This window comes from Podarcis melisellensis (genome assembly GCF_964234715.1).
Source record: "Podarcis melisellensis genome assembly, chromosome: 13".
Lineage (NCBI taxonomy): Eukaryota > Metazoa > Chordata > Lepidosauria > Squamata > Lacertidae > Podarcis > Podarcis melisellensis.
The window spans coordinates 47,487,573-47,507,492 of record NC_138545.1 but is presented as its reverse complement, the minus strand read 5'-3'; the positions used below and the strand labels follow the sequence as shown (position 1 = coordinate 47,507,492).

The 19,920-nt window shown below is 48.8% G+C and overlaps 1 protein-coding gene across 1 annotated transcript; it reads right to left on the bottom strand.

Moving 5' to 3' along the window:
• Window positions 1-910: 910 nt before the first annotated feature.
• Window positions 911-19,687, bottom strand: LOC309354165 (UDP-glucuronosyltransferase 2A2-like). Its single transcript, XM_081884135.1, has 6 exons — window positions 18,895-19,687; window positions 17,362-17,510; window positions 14,573-14,704; window positions 13,075-13,162; window positions 10,245-10,464; window positions 911-1,226 (listed from the first exon to the last, which is right to left on the bottom strand). Exons 1-6 carry the CDS (start codon window positions 19,652-19,654, stop codon window positions 947-949), a joined length of 1,629 nt encoding a protein of 542 aa, XP_081740261.1. The 5' UTR covers window positions 19,655-19,687; the 3' UTR covers window positions 911-946.
• Window positions 19,688-19,920: the final 233 nt, after the last annotated feature.

Genomic DNA, 19,920 nt, shown 5'->3' with positions numbered 1-19,920 from the left:
GGACCCCTGACCATTAGGTCCAGTCGAGGCCGACTCTGAGGTTGCGATGCTCATCTCGTATTATTGGCCGAGGGAGCCGGCGTACAGCTTCCGGGTCATGTGACCAGCATGACTAAGCCGCTTCTGGTAAACCAGAACAGCGCACGGAAACACCATTTACCTTCCCGCTGGAGCGATACCTATTTATCTACTTGCACTTTGATGTGCTTTTGAACTGCTAGGTGGGCAGGAGCAGGGACCGAGCAACGGGCGCTCACCCCGTCGTGGGGATTCGAACTGCCAACCTTCGGATCGGCAAGTCCTAGGCTCTGTGGTTTAACCCACAGGGCCACCTGCGTAGCAAATCATCACAACTTGTAAGGTTGCTGTTAGGCATTGGTTAATTTTGGTTGGTAGAGGGGATGTAGTTGGCTGTGCCTGCCCCTCCAATGCTGCTGCTGCAAGGGTATTCCGGTAAAGGAATCCAGGGGCTTGCCATGCTCTTGTCCGAACCCCTGGCACGGAGCTAGGGCCACGCAAGAGCCCCTGGAAGCATTTGGGGAGAGGTGAGAGCCTGGCGCCCAGCTCTACGCTCTCCCCAAAAATGTTTACCCTTACTGACTTCCACAGGCTTGCAGTTGTCAGTTCTGTTCCTACCTCTATGTGGGAACAGATAGTCTCTAACCAATGCCTAAGCAACCACTCACATGCTGTAATTCAATAAAGTTGTGGCCAAAATTATGCCAAAAACCAAAACAAAAATGTTGTGGGAACCGTGTCTTTATCTGGGGGTGTCCTGGGGGTCCTCGACACGCAATGTTTGGTTCGTTGTACAATCATTTCAGTTTAAAGTTGTTGCAAATGATTAGAGCCTTTGAAGTAGATTTCCTGAAGGGGCTTCAGCACACCAAGTCTGAGCGTACCAAATAACGCAAGTGAAACTATGATGACCGAGTCACAGGAGAAGTTATTCTGTTTTTGTTTTCCTAAGGACTCTGCCACATTTCCGACAACAAAATAAACAGCATTTAACAGCAATAAATGTGACGACTGCCATGCAACTGATCAAGAAGACGAAGACGTCCAGGGAGTGATACTGGTACCAGGTCAAGTGATGCGCAGCTACTCTCAAATGCTTGGCACCTTTGTGGCGCATGACAAACTCAATCCAAAAGACAGCCCGGTCCAGCGGCTTTATCGGTTGGTCGTGGTAGATCTGCGACAGTCTCATTGCATTTTCCTTATACCTGGAGGATTGGATCAAGAAGGGGAGGGGGAAAGAGAGAAAAGGAAGGACAAATTGGAATAGGGCCCAAACTCACGTTTCCATTGCAGTTTAGCAGGTGTTACAAGTCCCGTTTGTGTTGTTATGGATGCAGAGCTCGGAGCCCAAGGAAGAAGGAAAGGAAGTTAAGAGTGTTGAAGGACACCAGTAGAGTCCTCATGAGACAGGGAAATTGGAATTGACACCCCATGAAATGTCTGGTCCTGAATGGGATTGCTTTAAAAATTATCTGACAAAATATGGTTCCAATAACAACACTGGGCTGTGGCTAGACTAACTTCACAGATATAAGGAAATTCTCTTTTTTAATAATGGAATACGGATTACTTAAATGTAAGAGAAATATGGAAACCGCAAAGAGATAGAGGGAAGTCAATTAACATATAAGGGACTCGATCCAGTTGAGTGGAATAGAAAGAATGTGACGGTAAAGAAAGAAAAAGAAAAGATGGTGTCACGGCCACCCAGGACGGGTCCCAGCTCACAAGAGACCTCACTCCGTTGCAGTTTATTTACAGGAAAAGTTTATTGAAGATTTCTGCTTCTCGTACAGTTCAGCATCGTGGCCGTACGTCTGTCACGTTAGACCGCTGAAGTCCCCTCTGACTCCTCCCCTCTTCCACACCAACTTAATAGCCTGGCTCTAGACCACCTCTTCCTCTCCTTTCTTTTCCGCAGGGTCTTCCTGCCCCCCTGGGTTCCCTCTCTCCGTGACTCGCCTGAGGCTGAATCCTCTGCCGCCTCTTCCCCCCTCCTTCTGGCTTTAGGGCCGGGCTCCTCCCCTGAGCTCTCTCCACTTCCGCGCGCCTCTACGTTTGAACTTGGCGCGCGTACGTTGCTGCTGACCTTTCTTTCGACCGCTACACCACCCCTTGTTCTGCTCTCCACCCTTTCCGGCTGAACACCTTGCTCCAACCCCCTTTCTCTGTTCTCTCCTAATCCTGCTCCCTCCGAGAGGCTGACGACTCCACCCCCTTTACTCCGTTCCGGCTGAGACGCCTCTTGCTGCGTCTGTCTTCCACTGGGCTCCTCTCCGCTTCTCCCTTCTCCTCCCTTTTGCTTGATTAAGGTAACCCCCTTTTGAGAATCCTCTGACTCGCTGCTCAGACTCGTGGATTCCCTCAGAATTCCGTCATCTTCTTCCTCATCCTTCTGCCCCTCCTCCCACTCGCTCTCCGTCTCCTCTGTCATCTCCTCCTCTCTCCCAGAAACCCTGACATCCATCCCCCCCTCGAAGCCCCCCCTTCCCCCCTCCCGCTCGCCGGGTGCAGGTTGAGGAAAACGTGGTTCTTCCGGGGTCGGTTCAGGATACAAGTTGTCCACTTCAACGTTCTCCTCTGTCATCTCCGTATATGTGTGTTCGAACTCGGGTTCCCCACCCACAGACCTCACAGTCTCTTCCTCCATCACTGCTTCTCCTGGCGCTGCCTGCCAAGGACCTACCATCCATCTCTGACTCCATGCCTCCCTTGGCTGATCCACCCACCAACAAGGGCCTGTCTCCTCCCCCCCCAGTCTCGGATCCCTGGTCGGGCTTGTTTCGGGCGTATGGCCCTCGGGTGAGGAGAAACCCTCGAACGTGCTGTCTGACAAAGTGGGCGTGAAAAGCCAATCATCAAAATACTCCTCGGGCATGGGCTTGTGCGGAAAAAGTGCATGGAACTCCTCCTTCAACAGGGGTTCGTCCAACGCGTAACCCGGCACCCAGCTATTGGCAGAGGCCGGAGTGCCTTCCCTGGCTAGAAAATATTCAACTCCCTCCTCCCCCCATCTCGAGTCCAGTATCTCTGTGACCTCGTTAAGAGGTTCTGGTCTTGGCGATTCCCCCCCCTCAGGCGCCCTCCTACGTGGCTCTGGGAGTGCTCCTGACTCTTGAAACCTGTGTGGGGTTTTGTAGGGAGTGAGCACCGACCTATGAAAGACCGGGTGCACCCTGGAACCCTCCGGAAGGGCTAGACGAAAAGCCACCGGATTGATCTTAGCCTCAACTTGATATGGCCCTAGCTGCCTGTGTCCTAACTTCTTCTTGGCCAATGACCTGGCCGGCATCGCGTGGGCTGCTAACCACACCCAGTCCCCAATCTGGATGTCCTCTCCCGCCCTCCTGTGCTTATCGGCCTGCACCTTATACGCCTGTTTTGCCAGCTCCAAATGTCTCCGCAGCTCCTCGTGCACCTCTTGCAACTCCGCTGCAAACTGGTCGGCATCTTGAGGCCCCCCCCCTCCTGGTGCCGCAAATCTCGGGAAGGTTCTGGGATGACGGCCATTGTTCGCGAAGAAAGGCGTCACCCCGGTGGATGCGTGTTTCGTGTTGTTGTAGGCGAATTCAGCCATCGGCAGATAGTCCACCCACGCCGCAGGTCGCTGGTTGGCGTAGCACCGCAGGTACTGCTGCATGATCGCGTTGACCCTCTCCGCTTGACCGTTGGTTTGTGGATGTCTCGCCGATGTCAGGTTGATTTTGACGTGCAAGATGCCCAGAAGCTTTCGCCAGAAAGTGGAAACAAACTGGCGCCCCCTGTCGGACAAGACGGACTGCGGAAGTCCATGCACTCTGAAGACGTGATCGATGAAGAGCTTTGCGGTCTGTTCTGCCGTCGCCACCTTGGCACAAGGGATGAAATGCGCCATCTTGGTGAACAAGTCCACCACCACTAACACCGCCGTCTTACCTCTGGAGCTGGGCAGGTCCGTAACAAAGTCCAACGCTACCCTCTCCCACGGTTGCTGCGGTGTCTCCAGCGGTTCTAGCAATCCCGCCTGCTTCTGGTGCACTGGTTTGGACCTCTGGCAGATATCACACCTGGCGACGTAGTCCGCCACCTCTCCTCTCATCTGGGGCCACCAAAAGTCTCTAGCCACCAACTCCATCGTCTTCTCTTTGCCGAAATGGCCTGCACTAGGGGCGTCATGCAATTGTTGCAGAACCTTGGCTCGAAGATCGTCGGTGGGCACGTAAAGGGCACCCTTACGAGTCAAAAGTCCATCTTGCAATTGGAACTCATCGTTGTCTCGCGACCCTCCGCGTAGCTCCTCCATCTTGGACTGTGCAAACTGATCCCTTTGCAACGCGCGTCGCACCGCGTCCAGGTCGACTGCGATGGTAGCGCACGTCCACGCCTGCGGTGCGAAAATGTGCTTTGCTGCGATTGGAGCTGCTTCCTCCAAGTATTGCGGCTTTCGGGACAGCGCGTCTGCAATAACATTGGAGTCTCCTGGGATGTATTCTATTTTGAAGTCGAAATCCGCAAAGAACTCCGCCCAGCGCATGTGTCGCTGGGTCTGTAACTTAGCCGTCCGCCAATACTCTAAGTTCTTGTGATCCGTGCGGACTTGCACCGTGTGCTTGGCTCCTATTAAGAAGTGTCGCCACGCTTTGAAAGCTGCATGAATGGCCAACAACTCCCTGTCCCATATGGTATAATTGCGCTCCGTCTTGCTGAGCTTCCGGGAGTAGAACGCACCCGGTCTCCAGTTGCCTTGTGAATCCTCTTGCAAAAGAACGGCCCCAACCGCTCTGTCTGACGCATCGGTCTCTACCCGCATGGGTCTGCCGGGATTCACGTGGAGCAGCTGCTCTTCGGAGGCGAAAAGACCTTTAAGCGTCCGGAAGGACCGCTCCGCTTGTTCGGTCCAGACGAACTTCTTCTTCTTGGAACTGAGGGTGTCAGTGATAGCCGCCGTCGCGTTCGCAAAACCTTTAATAAACTTGCGGTAAAAATTGGCAAAGCCGATGAACCTCTGGACCTCTTTCCGATTTCGAGGGCTTTTCCAGTCCAACAGCGCTTGAACCTTAGCCCTGTCCATGGCCAGTCCCTCGTCGGACAACTTGTAGCCAAGGAAATCAACCTCTCTGACATCAAACTGGCATTTTTCCAACTTGGCGTACAGCCTGTGGTCCTTCAGCCTCTGCAGGACCTCCCTCACGTCCTTATCGTGATCCTCCGGCGATTCCGAGAAAATCAGGATATCGTCGAGAAAGCAGACACACTTCTTGTAGAGGAGACCTGCTAGCACGTGGTGCATAAATGCTTGAAAAACGTGGCTGCCATTTTGGAGACCGAAAGGCATGACTCTGTATTCGTATGTGCCCAGAGGGGTGAACATGGCGGTCTTCCACTCATCTCCTTTCCGGATGCGGATGAGATTGTAAGCTCCACGTAGGTCCAGCTTGGTGAAAATCTTGCCCCTCCTGACGGTCGCTAAAAGGTCGTCAATCTTGGGCATGGGGAAAGCTTTGGGCTTAGTCAAGCTGTTTATGAACCTGTAATCCACTATAAGCCTTTTTTGGGGCGTGTTTTTCTTCTTCACAAAGAACACAGGGCTGCCACCCGCTGCTTTAGATTCCTGGATGAAACCTCGCTTGAGGTTATGGTCTATGAACTCCCGAAGCTCTTGCATCTCGTCTTCCGACATGGAGTACAGCTTGGCAGCAGGCAGTTGCGCCCCTGGCACTAAATCAATCGCGCAGTCGTAAGGTCTGTGAGGCGGCAACTTGTCAGCTTCCTTCTCACAGAAAACCTCCAAGAAGTCCTGGTACTTGTGAGGCACTGTTTGCACCATACCCAGATGCAACTGCTGCTCGGCTTCTCCTCCCTGATCGGTCTGAAAGCAATGCTGAGCACAATACGATGAACAAAAGGTGATCTGCCGCTGGTACCACGCAACCGCGGGACTGTGCCTCTCCAGCCAACTCATGCCTAACACGATGGGTGTGTCCGATAAGTGGGTGACATTGAAACTAATAAGTTCTCGATGGTTGCCAATCTGCATCATCATGGGAGGGGTTTGCTGCACCACTTGCCCCCCCAGCAACTTCCTGCCGTCTACCGTGACCACGTTTAGAGGCGTCGTTGCAGGCAGGAGCGCCATGTTGTGCTGCTTAACGAACTGCAGTCCCACGAAGTCGGCGTTGCTTCCCGAATCGATCGTTATTGGAACCTCGAGGAGTCTCCCATCAGGCAACTGGAGTGTTGCTGTGAGCAGAACTGCCGGTCTGGGAGGCAAAGGGTCCACGCTCTGCAGTGATGCTGGGGGCTTGTCTACAGATCCGCCTGGCTGAGCCCCAGTAGCTCTGCTTCCAGCCAGGCACTGTCGTTTCCCTGAAGCTGCTCCCCTGGTTGCACCTCTGCTGTTACAGTTGCCAGTGCTGCAGTGTGCTTCTGGAGCCTCTGGGGGCACTCTTTCGCCATATGGTGCGCACTGTCACAGATGTAACACTTCCTGGTTCCTCTAGGAGGCTTCGCTTTGGCTGCACCAGGGACAGGGCTCTGGGATGGCTTCTGAGCCCTAGCACCACCAATCTCCATCGGCTCCTCGCTGTCCTTCCCCATTGGCGAGGGGTGCGCACGGCTGAAATCCCTGTGCACAAAAGGGAGAGTCCTCGCTTGCGCACGCGCTTGGGGCCCGTCCTCCTCGTGCCACGGACGTCCCTCATGTCGAATTCCAATAGCTAAAGCCCGTTGCACCACGTCTTCTAGGGTCTGGGGTCTGTCCCCCCTAGCGATCTCATCCTTGATGGGGGGGCTCAATCCCTCCCAAAAAAGATCTCTGACCGGCTTACTGTCCTTTGGCCAATCTAAGGCGGTGAGCAATGCAAAAAATTTAGAGTGGTATTGGCGCACAGTCGCTTTCCCCTGCCTCAGCCCGTGCATTTGACGGCGCGCAATGTCCACATCCACAGAGGATTGAAAACAAGAATCCATCGCTTTGATGAACGCAGTTGAATTGCGACGGGCCGGTCCATCTTCGCGCCACAGATTGCGTAGCCAAGCCCTGGCCTCCCCATGCAGGTGCGAAACAATGAACCCCACTTTCTCCTCCTCATCTTTAAAATCGTGACGGAGTAAATGCAGTGCATATACGACGTCCGCTCTGAAATTGGGATAGTCTTGCAAGTTGCCATTAAAATGCGGAACCAGGGCACCCCCCCTCCGTCCAAGCGCAATGCCCTCCGCTCTGGAACCTGGGGCCCCCGCCCTGTCCGCGTGTTCCCACCTTGCCTGCAAATCCTGGCACGTCTTCTCCAAGTCGTCATTCTTCTTCTGCGAAGCAATGACTGCCGATGTGAGAGCGGTAACCTGACCCCGCAGTGCAACCAGCTGCTCCTCAGCGCTCATGGCTGCTCCCGTTCGTGAGCTTCGCAAAAAAAATTTTTTGCTTTTTGGAGAGGGGACTTACTGTCACGGCCACCCAGGACGGGTCCCAGCTCACAAGAGACCTCACTCCGTTGCAGTTTATTTACAGGAAAAGTTTATTGAAGATTTCTGCTTCTCGTACAGTTCAGCATCGTGGCCGTACGTCTGTCACGTTAGACCGCTGAAGTCCCCTCTGACTCCTCCCCTCTTCCACACCAACTTAATAGCCTGGCTCTAGACCACCTCTTCCTCTCCTTTCTTTTCCGCAGGGTCTTCCTGCCCCCCTGGGTTCCCTCTCTCCGTGACTCGCCTGAGGCTGAATCCTCTGCCGCCTCTTCCCCCCTCCTTCTGGCTTTAGGGCCGGGCTCCTCCCCTGAGCTCTCTCCACTTCCGCGCGCCTCTACGTTTGAACTTGGCGCGCGTACGTTGCTGCTGACCTTTCTTTCGACCGCTACACCACCCCTTGTTCTGCTCTCCACCCTTTCCGGCTGAACACCTTGCTCCAACCCCCTTTCTCTGTTCTCTCCTAATCCTGCTCCCTCCGAGAGGCTGACGACTCCACCCCCTTTACTCCGTTCCGGCTGAGACGCCTCTTGCTGCGTCTGTCTTCCACTGGGCTCCTCTCCGCTTCTCCCTTCTCCTCCCTTTTGCTTGATTAAGGTAACCCCCTTTTGAGAATCCTCTGACTCGCTGCTCAGACTCGTGGATTCCCTCAGAATTCCGTCATCTTCTTCCTCATCCTTCTGCCCCTCCTCCCACTCGCTCTCCGTCTCCTCTGTCATCTCCTCCTCTCTCCCAGAAACCCTGACAGATGGAATATGAAGGTAATGTCTTTCTAGGAATTTTGGATGTAGAATATTCAAACTATGGTTTCTACTCCTTAAATAATTTGTTGTATTTGACAAATATCTTTTCCTTTTTTAATTTTAATTTTTATTTTCATATTTTATTTTATTTTATTTTATTTTCGGTATATGCGGGTGTAAGGATTAATTTATTTTCTTTTTTTGTAACTTTTAAAAATGCAATAAAGATTGATAATAAAAACAATAGAAATGAACGACAAAGGGAAAGAAAGAAATGTCTGAACCTGGGAAGAGGTTCAGTGGTCTGTGGTTAGATCTGGTTTGCAAAGAGAGGCTGAGTGGGTTTGCAGAGGAGCACCCACCTCCGTGGTATTGGACCCCCCTAGCCCAACACCTCCCAATGGTGAGCAGCCTCTGGCATGTCTTCCTATCAGTGAAGGGCGTCCCTCACCTGGAGAGGCAGCTGGAAGCAAAGATGATGCTGAGCCACCCTTGACTTTGCCTCCGTTTTTATGGACACAGAGATGCCAGCACCAGTACAAAAATTCTACAGAGAGTCAGCCCATTCGACAGAGTGCCTTGAGACTCCAGCCACTTGCCTCCCCCTCTTCAAAAGGAAGGTGCAGGAGGTGTGTTGCTTCTTGGGTCAATGTCTTAGGCATGTGTCTCCTCCCTCTGATGTACCTTGTAATCTGTAGTTTATGTACCAATCTGATTTGAGCATTAAAGCCTTTGGACATTTGAGTTCTTCATCCGAATGTGAAGGCAGACCCTCCAAGTGTCCCTATTTTCCTGAGACAGCGCCAGGTTTACAGAAGCCATCCCGGTTTCTGATTTGATCCTGGAATGTCCCACTTTTCCTTTAAAAAGGTAAAGGATCCCTGACAGTTAAGTCCAGTTGTGAACGACTCTGGAATTGTGGCGCTCATCTCACTTTATTGGTCGAGGGAGCCGACGTTTGTCCGCAGACAGTTTTTCCAGGTCATGTGGCCAGCATGACTAAGCCGTTTCTGGCAAAACCAGAGCAGCACATGGAAACAAGGGAGCCGGCGTACAGCGTATTGGCCAAGGGAGCCGGCATACAGCTTCCGGGTCAAGTGGCCAGCACGACTAAGCCACTTCTGGCGAACCAGAGCAGCACACGGAAACGCCGTTTACCTTCCCGCCGGAGCGGTACCTATTTATCTACTTGCACTTTGACGTGCTTTCGAACTGCTAGGTTGGCAGGAGCAGGGACCGAGCAACGGGAGCTCACCCCGTCACAGGGATTCGAACCACTGACCTTCAAATTTGCAAGCCCTAGGCTCAGTGGTTTAGACCTTAAAGGTAAAGGTAAAGGGACCCCTGACCATTAGGTCCAGTTGTGACCGACTCTGGGGTTGCGGTGTTCATCTCGCTTTATTGCCTGAGGGAGCCGGCGTACAGCTTCCGGGTCATGTGGCCAGCATGACTAAGCCGCTTCTGGTGAACCAGAGCAGCGCACGGAAACACCATTTACCTTCCCGCTGGAGCGGTACCTATTTATCTACTTGCACTTTGATGTGCTCTCGAACTGCTAGATTGGCAGGAGCAGGGACCGAGCAATGGGAGCTCACCCCGTATTGGGGTTTCAAACCACCGACCTTCTGATCGGCAAGTCCTAGGCTCTGTGGTTTAACCCACAGCGCCCCCCGTGTCCCTCCGGTTTAGACGTTAGGAGGTCCCTATTTTCATTGGAGAATTGTTGGAGGGTATGGAGTTATGTGACCCCCCGAGCCAAGGAGATAACTATACAACCTTTAGAAGACATCTGAAAGCAGCCCTGTTTAGGGAAGTTTTTAAATGTTCAATGTTTTATTATTATTTTTATATGTTGGAAGCTGCCTAGCGTGGCTGGGATAACCCATTCAGATGGGCAGAGTAACAATTAAAAAAACTAGTATGACATCATTCACTCAAAATCCAAAGTGACTTAGTGCGAAGGGGCTTTGAGATTCGGGAGAGAGGTTTTCTTTAAAAAATTGCTTGACATTTTAAATGGGAGGGTTGACCACTCACGTGGGATTCTGAATCACAGCCTTCACAGCTGCCAACAAATCTTCTGCTTTCATTGTTTGAAGGTCCAGTTCCACAGCCATCCCCTTTGCCTTCATGTGTACAATATTGTCATGTTGGTCAGAAAAAAAAGGAATCCCCACTATGGGAACACCATGGTAAATGGCTTCATAAATCCCATTGATCCCACAATGTGCTATGAAGGCTTTGGTCTTGGGGTGTCCTGGAGGAGGAAGATGAGAATCTGTTGACTATGGGATGGTAAAGGCAGGTTATTAAAGTTGCTAGAATTCAAAACTGACCCTGTCCAAGCACATAACAGCTTCGTAAAACAGAGAGAATTTGTAGATCCAGATCTCCTGAATAGCTGAAAACACAAAGCACCAAATATTTGAGCTCGGCTAGCTTGCTCAGGTTTGGGCCAAGATTTGAAAAACAGCACTGTCTGAGGGCTTGGTTTTCCTTGGGATGGACCCAAGTATTTTCCCTGCCTCTTTCCCCTTTCTGCCAAGGATCCCAAGAAGTTACACCTGTGAGAAACAGGCGTGAGAAACAGCTGCTGGATGAGGGGTAATAACTTGATCCAAATGGGGATGGCAGAAGAAATATGATAACCAGGGGCTACCTTTGAAGGTGGCCCGGAAACTGCAATTAATCCAGAATGCGGCAGCTAGACTGGTGACTGGGAGTGGCCGCCGGGACCACATAACACCGGTTCTGAGAGATCTGCATTGGCTCCCAGTATGTTTCTGAGCACAATTCAAAGTGTTGGTGCTGACCTTTAAAGCCCTAAACGGCCTTGGTCCAGTATACCTGAAGGAGCGTCTCCACCCCCATTGTTCAGCCTGGACACTGAGATCCAGCGCCAAGGGCCTTCTGGTGGTTCCCTCACTGCAAGAGGTGCGGTTACAGGGAACCAGACCGAGGGCCTTCTCGGTAGTGGCGCCCACCCTGTGGAACACCCTCCCTTCAGATGTGAAGGAAATAAGCAGCTTTCCTATCTTTAAAAGACATCTGAAGGCAGCCCTGTTCAGGGAAGTTTTTAATATTTAACACTGTACTGTTTTTAACACTTGATTGGGAGCTGCCCAGAGTGGCTGGGGAAACTCAGCCAGATGGGCGGGGTATAATTAATTAATTAATTAATTAATTAATAATAGCAGGGACAGCCTGCATCTCACCTTGTGTAGAGGCAGGCGGTGGGAGGCGTGGCCCTTTGTGGACAATGGTCTGATTCTACTCTTGGATGGGGGAAGCTCAGTCAAAGAGCTTGTGCCAATTGCTTGCACCAGACAAGGAGTGGGGTCACACCAGCAAGCAGTAAGTGGGAAGGGAATGTGAAAAAGCCTAGAAATTGCATCCTTGTCCACTTCAAAAAAACAAAAACATACAAGTCTTCAATTGGGATTCTCCCTATCCGAGTGTCTCCAAGTACAGCAGGGGTCGGCAAGGTTTGCCTTACCTGAGCCAGTTCACTCCAGCAGAGATCCCTTCGTGGGCTGGATTGCCCGCCCGCCCGTCCGCCCATGATTTCTGCCGCCCGTGTCTGCACAGACATGATTTCCGGAATTTCCGGCAATTTCCGGCGCCGCAAAAGCGAGTCCCCGCGCAGCGCTGTGCAGGTTTAGCACATGGGGACTCACTGAGTGGGCAGCTTGGTTCAGGGGCGGCTTGTGGGCCAGTTAAACGGCCCCCATAGGCCTTAGGTTGCCAACCCCTGGGCTACAGCATGTGTGCGCTCACCATTTTCCAGTTTGCATCTTCCCCTCTTCCCTGCCCAACACACACATTGCCAATTCTGAGATTATTTTTTTAAATGATCCAAGCTCAGCAATAAAACAGGCAGAACAGAATACAAGGCCCAAAACAAACAAGATGAACTTTAACAGGGAGAAATGTAAAGTATTGCACTTGGGCAAAAAAAAATGAGAGGCACAAATACAAGATGGGTGACACCTGGCTTGAGAGCAGTACATGTGAAAAGGATCTAGGAGTCTTGGTTGACCACAAACTTGACATGAGCCAACAGTGTGACGCGGCAGCTAAAAAAGCCAATGCAATTCTGGGCTGCATCAATAGGAGTATAGCATCTAGATCAAGGGAAGTAATAGTGCCACTGTATTCTGCTCTGGTCAGACCTCACCTGGAGTACTGTGTCCAGTTCTGGGCACCACAGTTCAAGGAGGACACTGACAAACTGGAACGTGTCCAGAGGAGGGCAACCAAAATGGTCAAAGGCCTGGAAATGATGCCTTATGAGGAACGGCTAAGGGAGCTGGGCATGTTTAGCCTGGAGAAGAGGAGGTGAAGGGGTGATATGATAGCCATGTTCAAATTTATAAAAGGATGTCACATAGAGGAGGGAGAAAGGTTGTTTTCTGCTGCTCCAGAGAAGCGGACAGGGAGCAATGGATCCAAACTACAAGAAAGAAGATTCCACCTCAACATTAGGAAGAACTTCCTGACAGTAAGAGCTGTTCGACAGTGGAATTTGCTGCCAAGGAGTGTGGTGGAGTCTCCTTCTTTGGAGGTCTTTAAGCAGAGGCTTGACAACCATATGTCAGGAGTGCTCTGATGGTGTTTCCTGCTTGGCAGGGGGTTGGACTCGATGGCCCGTGTGGTCTCTTCCAACTCTATGATTCTATGATTCTAAGGGGCAGGGTGAAGCTACTGATTAGGAATGGAATAAACGAAGGGGAAGATGTTCATTGCTACTATCTAGGGCTGTCATGACGTGAGTGAGGAAAGTGAGGATGGATGAGAGATATTTCCTAGGAATTGGCAGAACTCTGCAATGAAGCCATAACTGCAACAAGCATGAGGTCTCTCTCACCGAGAAGATCATTTTGTGGGATCCAGTCATAAATCCTGGTGTTTTCTCCTAAGGTTTCTGGTCGTTTCCCTTTGTGGCGCCAAAGAACCTGGATTTGGAGGGGAAATGGAAAGACTGTTCTCTGTAGCTCAGGTTGCAAGGAAAACTGGGATGACCCCCCCCCCAGGCATTCTACTCATCTTGCTTGGCTTTCAATCAGCACCGTGTTGATCTGTAGGCTTCTCCAACAACTTGAGCTGTCCTTCTGGTTTCTAGTATGAATCATCAACACTGGCTGCTTAGCCACTTTCTTTAGTGACAGTATAATAATACAGTGGTACCTCGGGTTACATATGCTTCAGGTTACAGACTCCGCTAACCCAGAAATAGTGCTTCAGGTTAAGAACTTTGCTTCAGGATGAGAACAGAAGACGTGTTCCGGTGGTGCGGCGGCAGCAGGAGGCCCCATTAGCTAAAGTGGTGCTTCAGGTTAAGAACAGTTTCAGCTTAAGAACGTACCTCCGGAACGAATTAAGTACTTAACCCGAGATACAGCTATAATGCACCATATTTCTGTACCACATCCGTGTCCCTGATATATAGTAGCCTAGTAGACAATGCAGCATTTATATATTAAGAAAATTTATAAGCTACATTTAAACAATCAAGTATGTTGACTTCAGGCTATGTTGGACTGTTCTGACTCCATATTCCCCCAGCACTGAGAATTCATAATGTATGAGTAAATCTGAAAAAAAGATTCAAACTAAAAGTTATCCAGAGCTAATTCCATCTGCTCCTCAAAGCAGACCTTAGGGAGCCTATTTTCTCCTCTCTGAATTATTTTGCATTATTCTAAATCTCATAACAAGCATTAGGCTAGGAGTAGCCTCATTCTCTAAGCCTGCTCTAATTTATTTAAGTAGGAGTAGATTTCAAGAAAAGCAAGTCTTTAAAACGTCTTGTAATGGGGTTTGGGGATTGCTTGTGCGTAAAGCGCAAACTGCTCCAAGCTGAGTAGTTTGGTCAAAAACTTTCCCCTGGCTGGACAGTCACTACTCCGTGACTGCCTCAATCACTGGCAGAATCCGTCAGTGGGTGTTTCCTGAATTTCTTCCAACATAACAATTCTTTGACACCCAATCGACGCCGTGCTTCTCTGCGTGGAAGCTTCCTGCGCAGAGTGGGCGTTCCTAGAGGAGGTCCTCTATTCTCCCCGCTGGTCTTACTGGAAGAGTCTCGGAGCCTTCCCTCCGAGGTTCCCTCAGCTTCCCCTATTTCTCTGGTGTCACGTCTATTTCCTTCCCCAGCGGAAGTTCCCCCTCTCTCCTTGCTGGTTCCCTCCCCGGCGTCATCAGAGAGCCTTAGCACCACCCTTGGCTCCGATGGCAGTTCCCTGACACGTCTGTTGTAAAAGCATGCAATTTCACAGCCAGGGTAAGGAAATCAGGGAAACATTTTCACAAGTCCACTATACAAGTGAATTGTTATTTTCTAACCGAATGACATGAACACTGACCTTCTGTGGAAGTTGGCTGAGTGCCGATGCAACCATGTTACTCTTTTCATCTGTTAAGTTTGGGAAAAAAGTGCCCAGAGAAAACACCACAATGCCGTGTTCCCCTGAACTCTGGACAAATTCTTCCATTTCCTGTCAAAAGATTAAAAGCATTCTTTATAACCTGGGAGAAGAAAGGATTGAAGAAGATTGGAAGAAATTCAAGATCTATCTACAAAAATATTGTGATTTAGTGGAATGTTAAAAAGGATGCTTGGTTATAAATAATTGGCCATCACTAAAATGGATCAGAATTTGATGATAAGAGAGATTAAGAGAAACAAAATTTGTAAGAGAACTTTTATATTGTATTTAAATGAGTGGCTATAAAACTGCAAATAAGATGATAATTTGCTTGAAAAAATTTATCAATGATGCAAGTGGGAGCGGGAAACGCGAGGAAGTCTAAAGATGTTATGAAATCTTGTAAAAACAAAGCAATGTTGTTTATTATTTTTGTATTTCTTTTATTAAAAACTCCAATAAATATTTATTTTAAAAAAGCATTCTTTATAAACCAACAAACCACCTTCCTCCATGTCTTCGCCATGTGAACCTGCTGCGTGAATTAGAAATGTTAATGTTAACACTTCGAGTTGTGCTGGCCTCTGAGTGAGAAGGTGGTATTTAAGGTCCAGTTTCCAAACTGTGTTTCCCGCATCTTAGAAGGAAGTTCCAGTGCCCTTTAGGACTGAGGAGTCACAGGTTGTGTGCTCAATCAGTCCGGTTTCTCTGTGCTATCAGAAAAAGCAGAGCTGTGCTCCGGAAAATGTTTCAGGAATGTATGTCCCTTCTAGAGAAATTTGAAATAGTGTCCCTGGATTGACACGCAGACAATGATATCCCCCCCCCAATTAATTAAATTTGATTACTGCCCTTCATCCATAGATCTCAGGTTGGTTCGCATCATAAAAAAACCCAACACAAAATACATAATAGAAACAAGAACAAATAAAACCTCCACAAACCAATAACCGCCCTGCTCCCACAAACGCATTTTAAAGGGTATTGGATGTTAATCACGTTGGGATTTCATTCCTCCGTTGCTGGATGTGTGATTGTTTTCACCACATGTCTGTGTTAACATTCCATACTATTGGAGTCATGAGACTGGAAGTTCAGTTACACTGTTTTGTTATGTATGTAGTACTATTGCTTTTAGTCTGTTATCTCTCGGAGAAGAAGAAGAAGAAGAAGAAGAAGAAGAAGAAGAAGAAGAAGAAGAAGAAGAAGAAGAAGAAGAAGAAGAAGAAGAAGAAGAAGAAGAAGAAGAAGAAGAAGAAGAATAGTAGTAGTAGTTTGGATTTGATATCCCGCTTTATCACTACCCAAAGGTGTCTCAAAGCGGCAAACAATCTCCTTTCCCTTCCTCCCCCACAACAAACACTCTGTGAGGTGAGTGGGGCTGATAGACTTCAGAGAAGTGTGACTAGCCCAAGGTCACCCAGCAGCTGCATGTGGAGGAGCGGGGAATCGAACCCAGTTCCCCAGATTACGAGTCCACCCCTCTGAACTACTACACCACACTTATTAACAAATCCTATATAGGTCCCACTTTACTATAGTCACTCTAGTATGCTGTGTGCAGGGACTACCGCTCTTAACCACTACACCACACTGGTAGAGAGAGGAGCCATGTTTTCTTTGTTCTGTAACACTTGTATATAATAAATTAGCTTAGATTCCACACCTCAAATGCCTAGCTTCTGCTTTGACTCTGCAATCGGATTGTGTGCATATATCTTCGGATATGTGTCACAGAAGCACTTCGGGGGGGAAAGAGTGATGAATCATCCCGAGGGTTGCTTGTGGGGGAGAATGCAGCTGCCTGGCATTTTCCAAGTTGGTTCAAGAAGCCCAGTGCGGTTTAACATAACAACAAATCAATTAAAGGCCTGGTTGAAGAGGAATTTTTTGCCTGGCACCTAAACGTGTATAATGAAGATGCCAGGCAAACTCCTCTTGATCTATCCCTCCCTCATTCTGCCACTCAGAATGTCATACCAGACGTCACCCCTTGATAAGACTGCCTGCGTCTTCAGATTTGAGTGCTACGATGCTGCCAATCATCTTAGAGTCAGGGTTGCTCTTTATTTAGAGCAAGATTATGAAATCAATCCATACCTCCTCCACGTATAATTAAAAGTTCCGAAGACAGCATCTTAAAAAGCAGAGACATCACCTTGTCGACAAAGGTCCATATTGTTAAGCTATGGTTTTCCTAGTAGTGATGTATGGAAGTGAGAGCTGGACCATAAAGAAAGCTGATTGCCGAAGAATGGATGCTTTTGAATTATGGTGCTGGAGGAGACTCTTGAGAGCCCCGTGGACTGCAAGAAGATCAAACCTCTCCATTCTGAAGGAAATCAGCTCTGAGTGCTCACTGGAAGGACAGGTCCTGAAGCTGAGGCTCCAATACTTTGGCCACTTCATGAGAAGAAAAGACTCCCTGGAAAAGACCCTGATGTTGGGAAAGATGGAGTGCACAAAGAGAAGGATGAGATGGTTGGACAGTGTTCTCAAAGCTACCAACATGAGTTTGACCAAACTGCGGGAGGCAGTGGAGTGCCTGGCGTGCTCTGGTCCATGGGGTCATGAAGAGTTGGACACGACTAAACGACTAAACAACAACAACAAGTCCTTGCCACTTCTTTACCGTGCCACCACATGCCCTCCCCTTTCCCGGAGGTGCTTTGAAGAAGATCCAGGCATAGTTACCAAGCAGGCAAAGGCGCAAAGGAGAGAATTACCTCTGGCAAAGGCTTGGCTGGCTTCAAGTGCAGACCCCCCACAAATTGAAAATTTGGTAGGAAAGGCCGCGGGAATTCGAAGTCCCAGTAGGTGCGGACCAACCAGATCTCTGCTTTCCCCATCGCTTCGCATAATGTTGTGGGTCTCCCTGTTGAACGAGGGAAAGGGAATGAGTTTAAATGCAGCTTGTATTTTCTTTACAGATATGAGGGCTTTAGCAACCTTGTTTGCCAAAATACAGGAAGCTGGATTCCACATTACGTTTTAACTATATACTGTACACCTGAAAAAAGAAGAAAAGAAATATGAACAGCAACTGGGGACTGAGTCTGCAGAAATATGTGTTATGCTACACATTTGTTAGGAAGCCAGAACTGGCTATGGCTCCTTCAGAGATATTCTTTCAGTGCCAAATCCATATTTTCTCTTCTATAATATTTAGAATAATCCTTTCCTCTGAAGTCAGAATTGGTAGCTGAATGTGCATCAGTACCAGTCTCGGTCTCCCCAATCTGATGTCCTTCAGGTGCTGGCTGGGGTGTATGGAAGTTTTAGGCTGAAACGCTCCATTAGACTAAATTTTTCAATTTGTGATTTATTTTTAAAAGTTACTGCAAAGAAATTACCAGCATTTTAGTGCATATTTTATTCTAACACACACATTTTTGTGTGGCAGCTACCCTATTGCGTGTTGTTGTTTTGCAATTTCCTCTATTATAATACATTTTCATAAGGTCTCCTCATGCCTGCTTCATTTAATGTCTCGTAATTTCTTTTGTATTGGTTATTTTCTAGTTAGTTGCTTATGGGACGCGGGTGGCGCTGTGGGTTAAACCACAGAGCCTAGGACTTGCCGATCAGAAGGTCGGCGGTTCGAATCCCCACGGCGGGGTGAGCTCCCGTTGCTCAGTCCCTGCTCCTGCCAACCTAGCAGTTTGAAAGCACATCAAAGTGCAAGTAGATAAATAGGTACCGCTCCGGCGGGAAGGTAAACAGTGTTTCCGTGCACTGCTCTGGTTCGCCAGAAGCAGCTCAGTCATGCTGGCCACATGCTGTACGCCAGCTCCCTTGGCCAATAAAGACAGATGAGCGCCGCATCCCCAGAGTTGGTCACGACTGGACCAAATGGTCAGGGGTCCCTTTACCTTTACCTTTAATTTCTTTTGTATGGGTTATTTTCTAGTTAGTTGCTTATAGCAAATCCTTAATAAAAAAAAAGTTTTAAAAAGAGAGAAGTTCTTCAAGATCAATTTGAATTCAGGGAGAGTTGCCCAGAAGAGAGAACAATTTGATGGAGCAAGGCAGGTGAGATCTGTTCCTTTCCTTACAGGTGATCAAGTTTGGTAAGCTCTATTTCCAGATGACCGTGGCTCTACACAGCCTCAGGATGAGGCCTTTCCAATCCTGCTACTAGGAGGTCCTTTCTAACTGGTCATGCCAAGGACTGAAGTTGGAATCCTTGACCTCTTTAGAGCATCTACTCTACCAAATAATAATAATACTTTGGGAAGAAGAAACAAAAACAAGCTTACCTAAAACCTGACTGTAATAAGAGTCCCACGCTCCAAACCAACTCTGGAAAACATGGTCTTGCAGATGGTAAGATATTACGTTTTTCGCCCTTTCTCCAAATGACATTCTGTCTGTGAGCTCAGACAAAACAGCCGGAACATATGAAGGAGGGGAAGGCATCTTCGCACAGTGTCTTTCTATGGTTGAGGCTGGCATGTACCTCAAGGTGTACATAAATGGGATTCCCAATTTCAAGGCAATCAGGTCACCACCGAACGCCACAGGGTCTGAAAGAAGCACATCATATTTGCTCTTTGCCAGGCGGGCCATGAGTTCCTTATTGGCCAGAACCGCTTCGCATATGTCCTTCTGTAAGTCAACCATTTTCCTCACCTCTTTTCCCAGCTCTTTGTAAAACCTGTAGAAGGTCAGGGTGGTTGGCTTGTTGTTCACCCATGCCCATATGGCGTTCGAGAAAATGGAATCGACCTCATCCCTTCCATAGGACACTGGAAATACCTCAAACTTAGCCGCTGATATCTCATCACTGGGTTTGATTAAGAGTGCTGACGTTGGAACTAGAATGCTGACGTTGTGACCTCTGTGTAGCAGTTCTTGAATGATGACCTTAACATTTAGCCAGTGACTGGCTTCCGCTGGCCAAATAAGCACATTCCCACAGGAAATGTTTCCTATTAAGGCAACCTGAAGTATTAGCAGCTGAATCACAACCACTGTTGCTGAGGCAGAAGACGCAAGAAGCTTTTCTGAGGCGGCCATATTTCTTCTTCTATCACTCCACAACAGAGGAAAATTATTCAGCGTTTTGTTTGTGTGAGAAAACTCCCGTCCCAAGTTTTCCTTTCACAGAAGACTTTTTACCAAGTGTGTTGAGTCAGGGGTTTTTTTTAACTCTCCAAGCAAGCAGGACGCTGTCACTGAATATTTCTGAAATGAAAAGACAAATGGCACAGCTTTCCTCCATCACTATTTCCAACAAAAATCATAACCTGCCCATACCATTTCGGACCCAGTCAAGGTTAGCT

What these genes read in the sequence shown, in the direction of transcription:
- LOC309354165 (XM_081884135.1), bottom strand. Translation starts at nt 19,654, where the DNA reads ATGGCCGCCTCAGAAAAGCTTCTTGCGTCTTCTGCCTCAGCAACAGTG. An exon ending in TTATTACAGTCAGGTTTTAG is followed by an intron (nt 17,511 to 18,894) that starts GTAAGCTTGTTT and finishes CTCGTTCAACAG; the next exon opens with GGAGACCCACAACATTATGC. An exon ending in GCTGTGATTCAGAATCCCAC is followed by an intron (nt 1,227 to 10,244) that starts GTGAGTGGTCAA and finishes CCAATCCTCCAG; the next exon opens with GTATAAGGAAAATGCAATGA.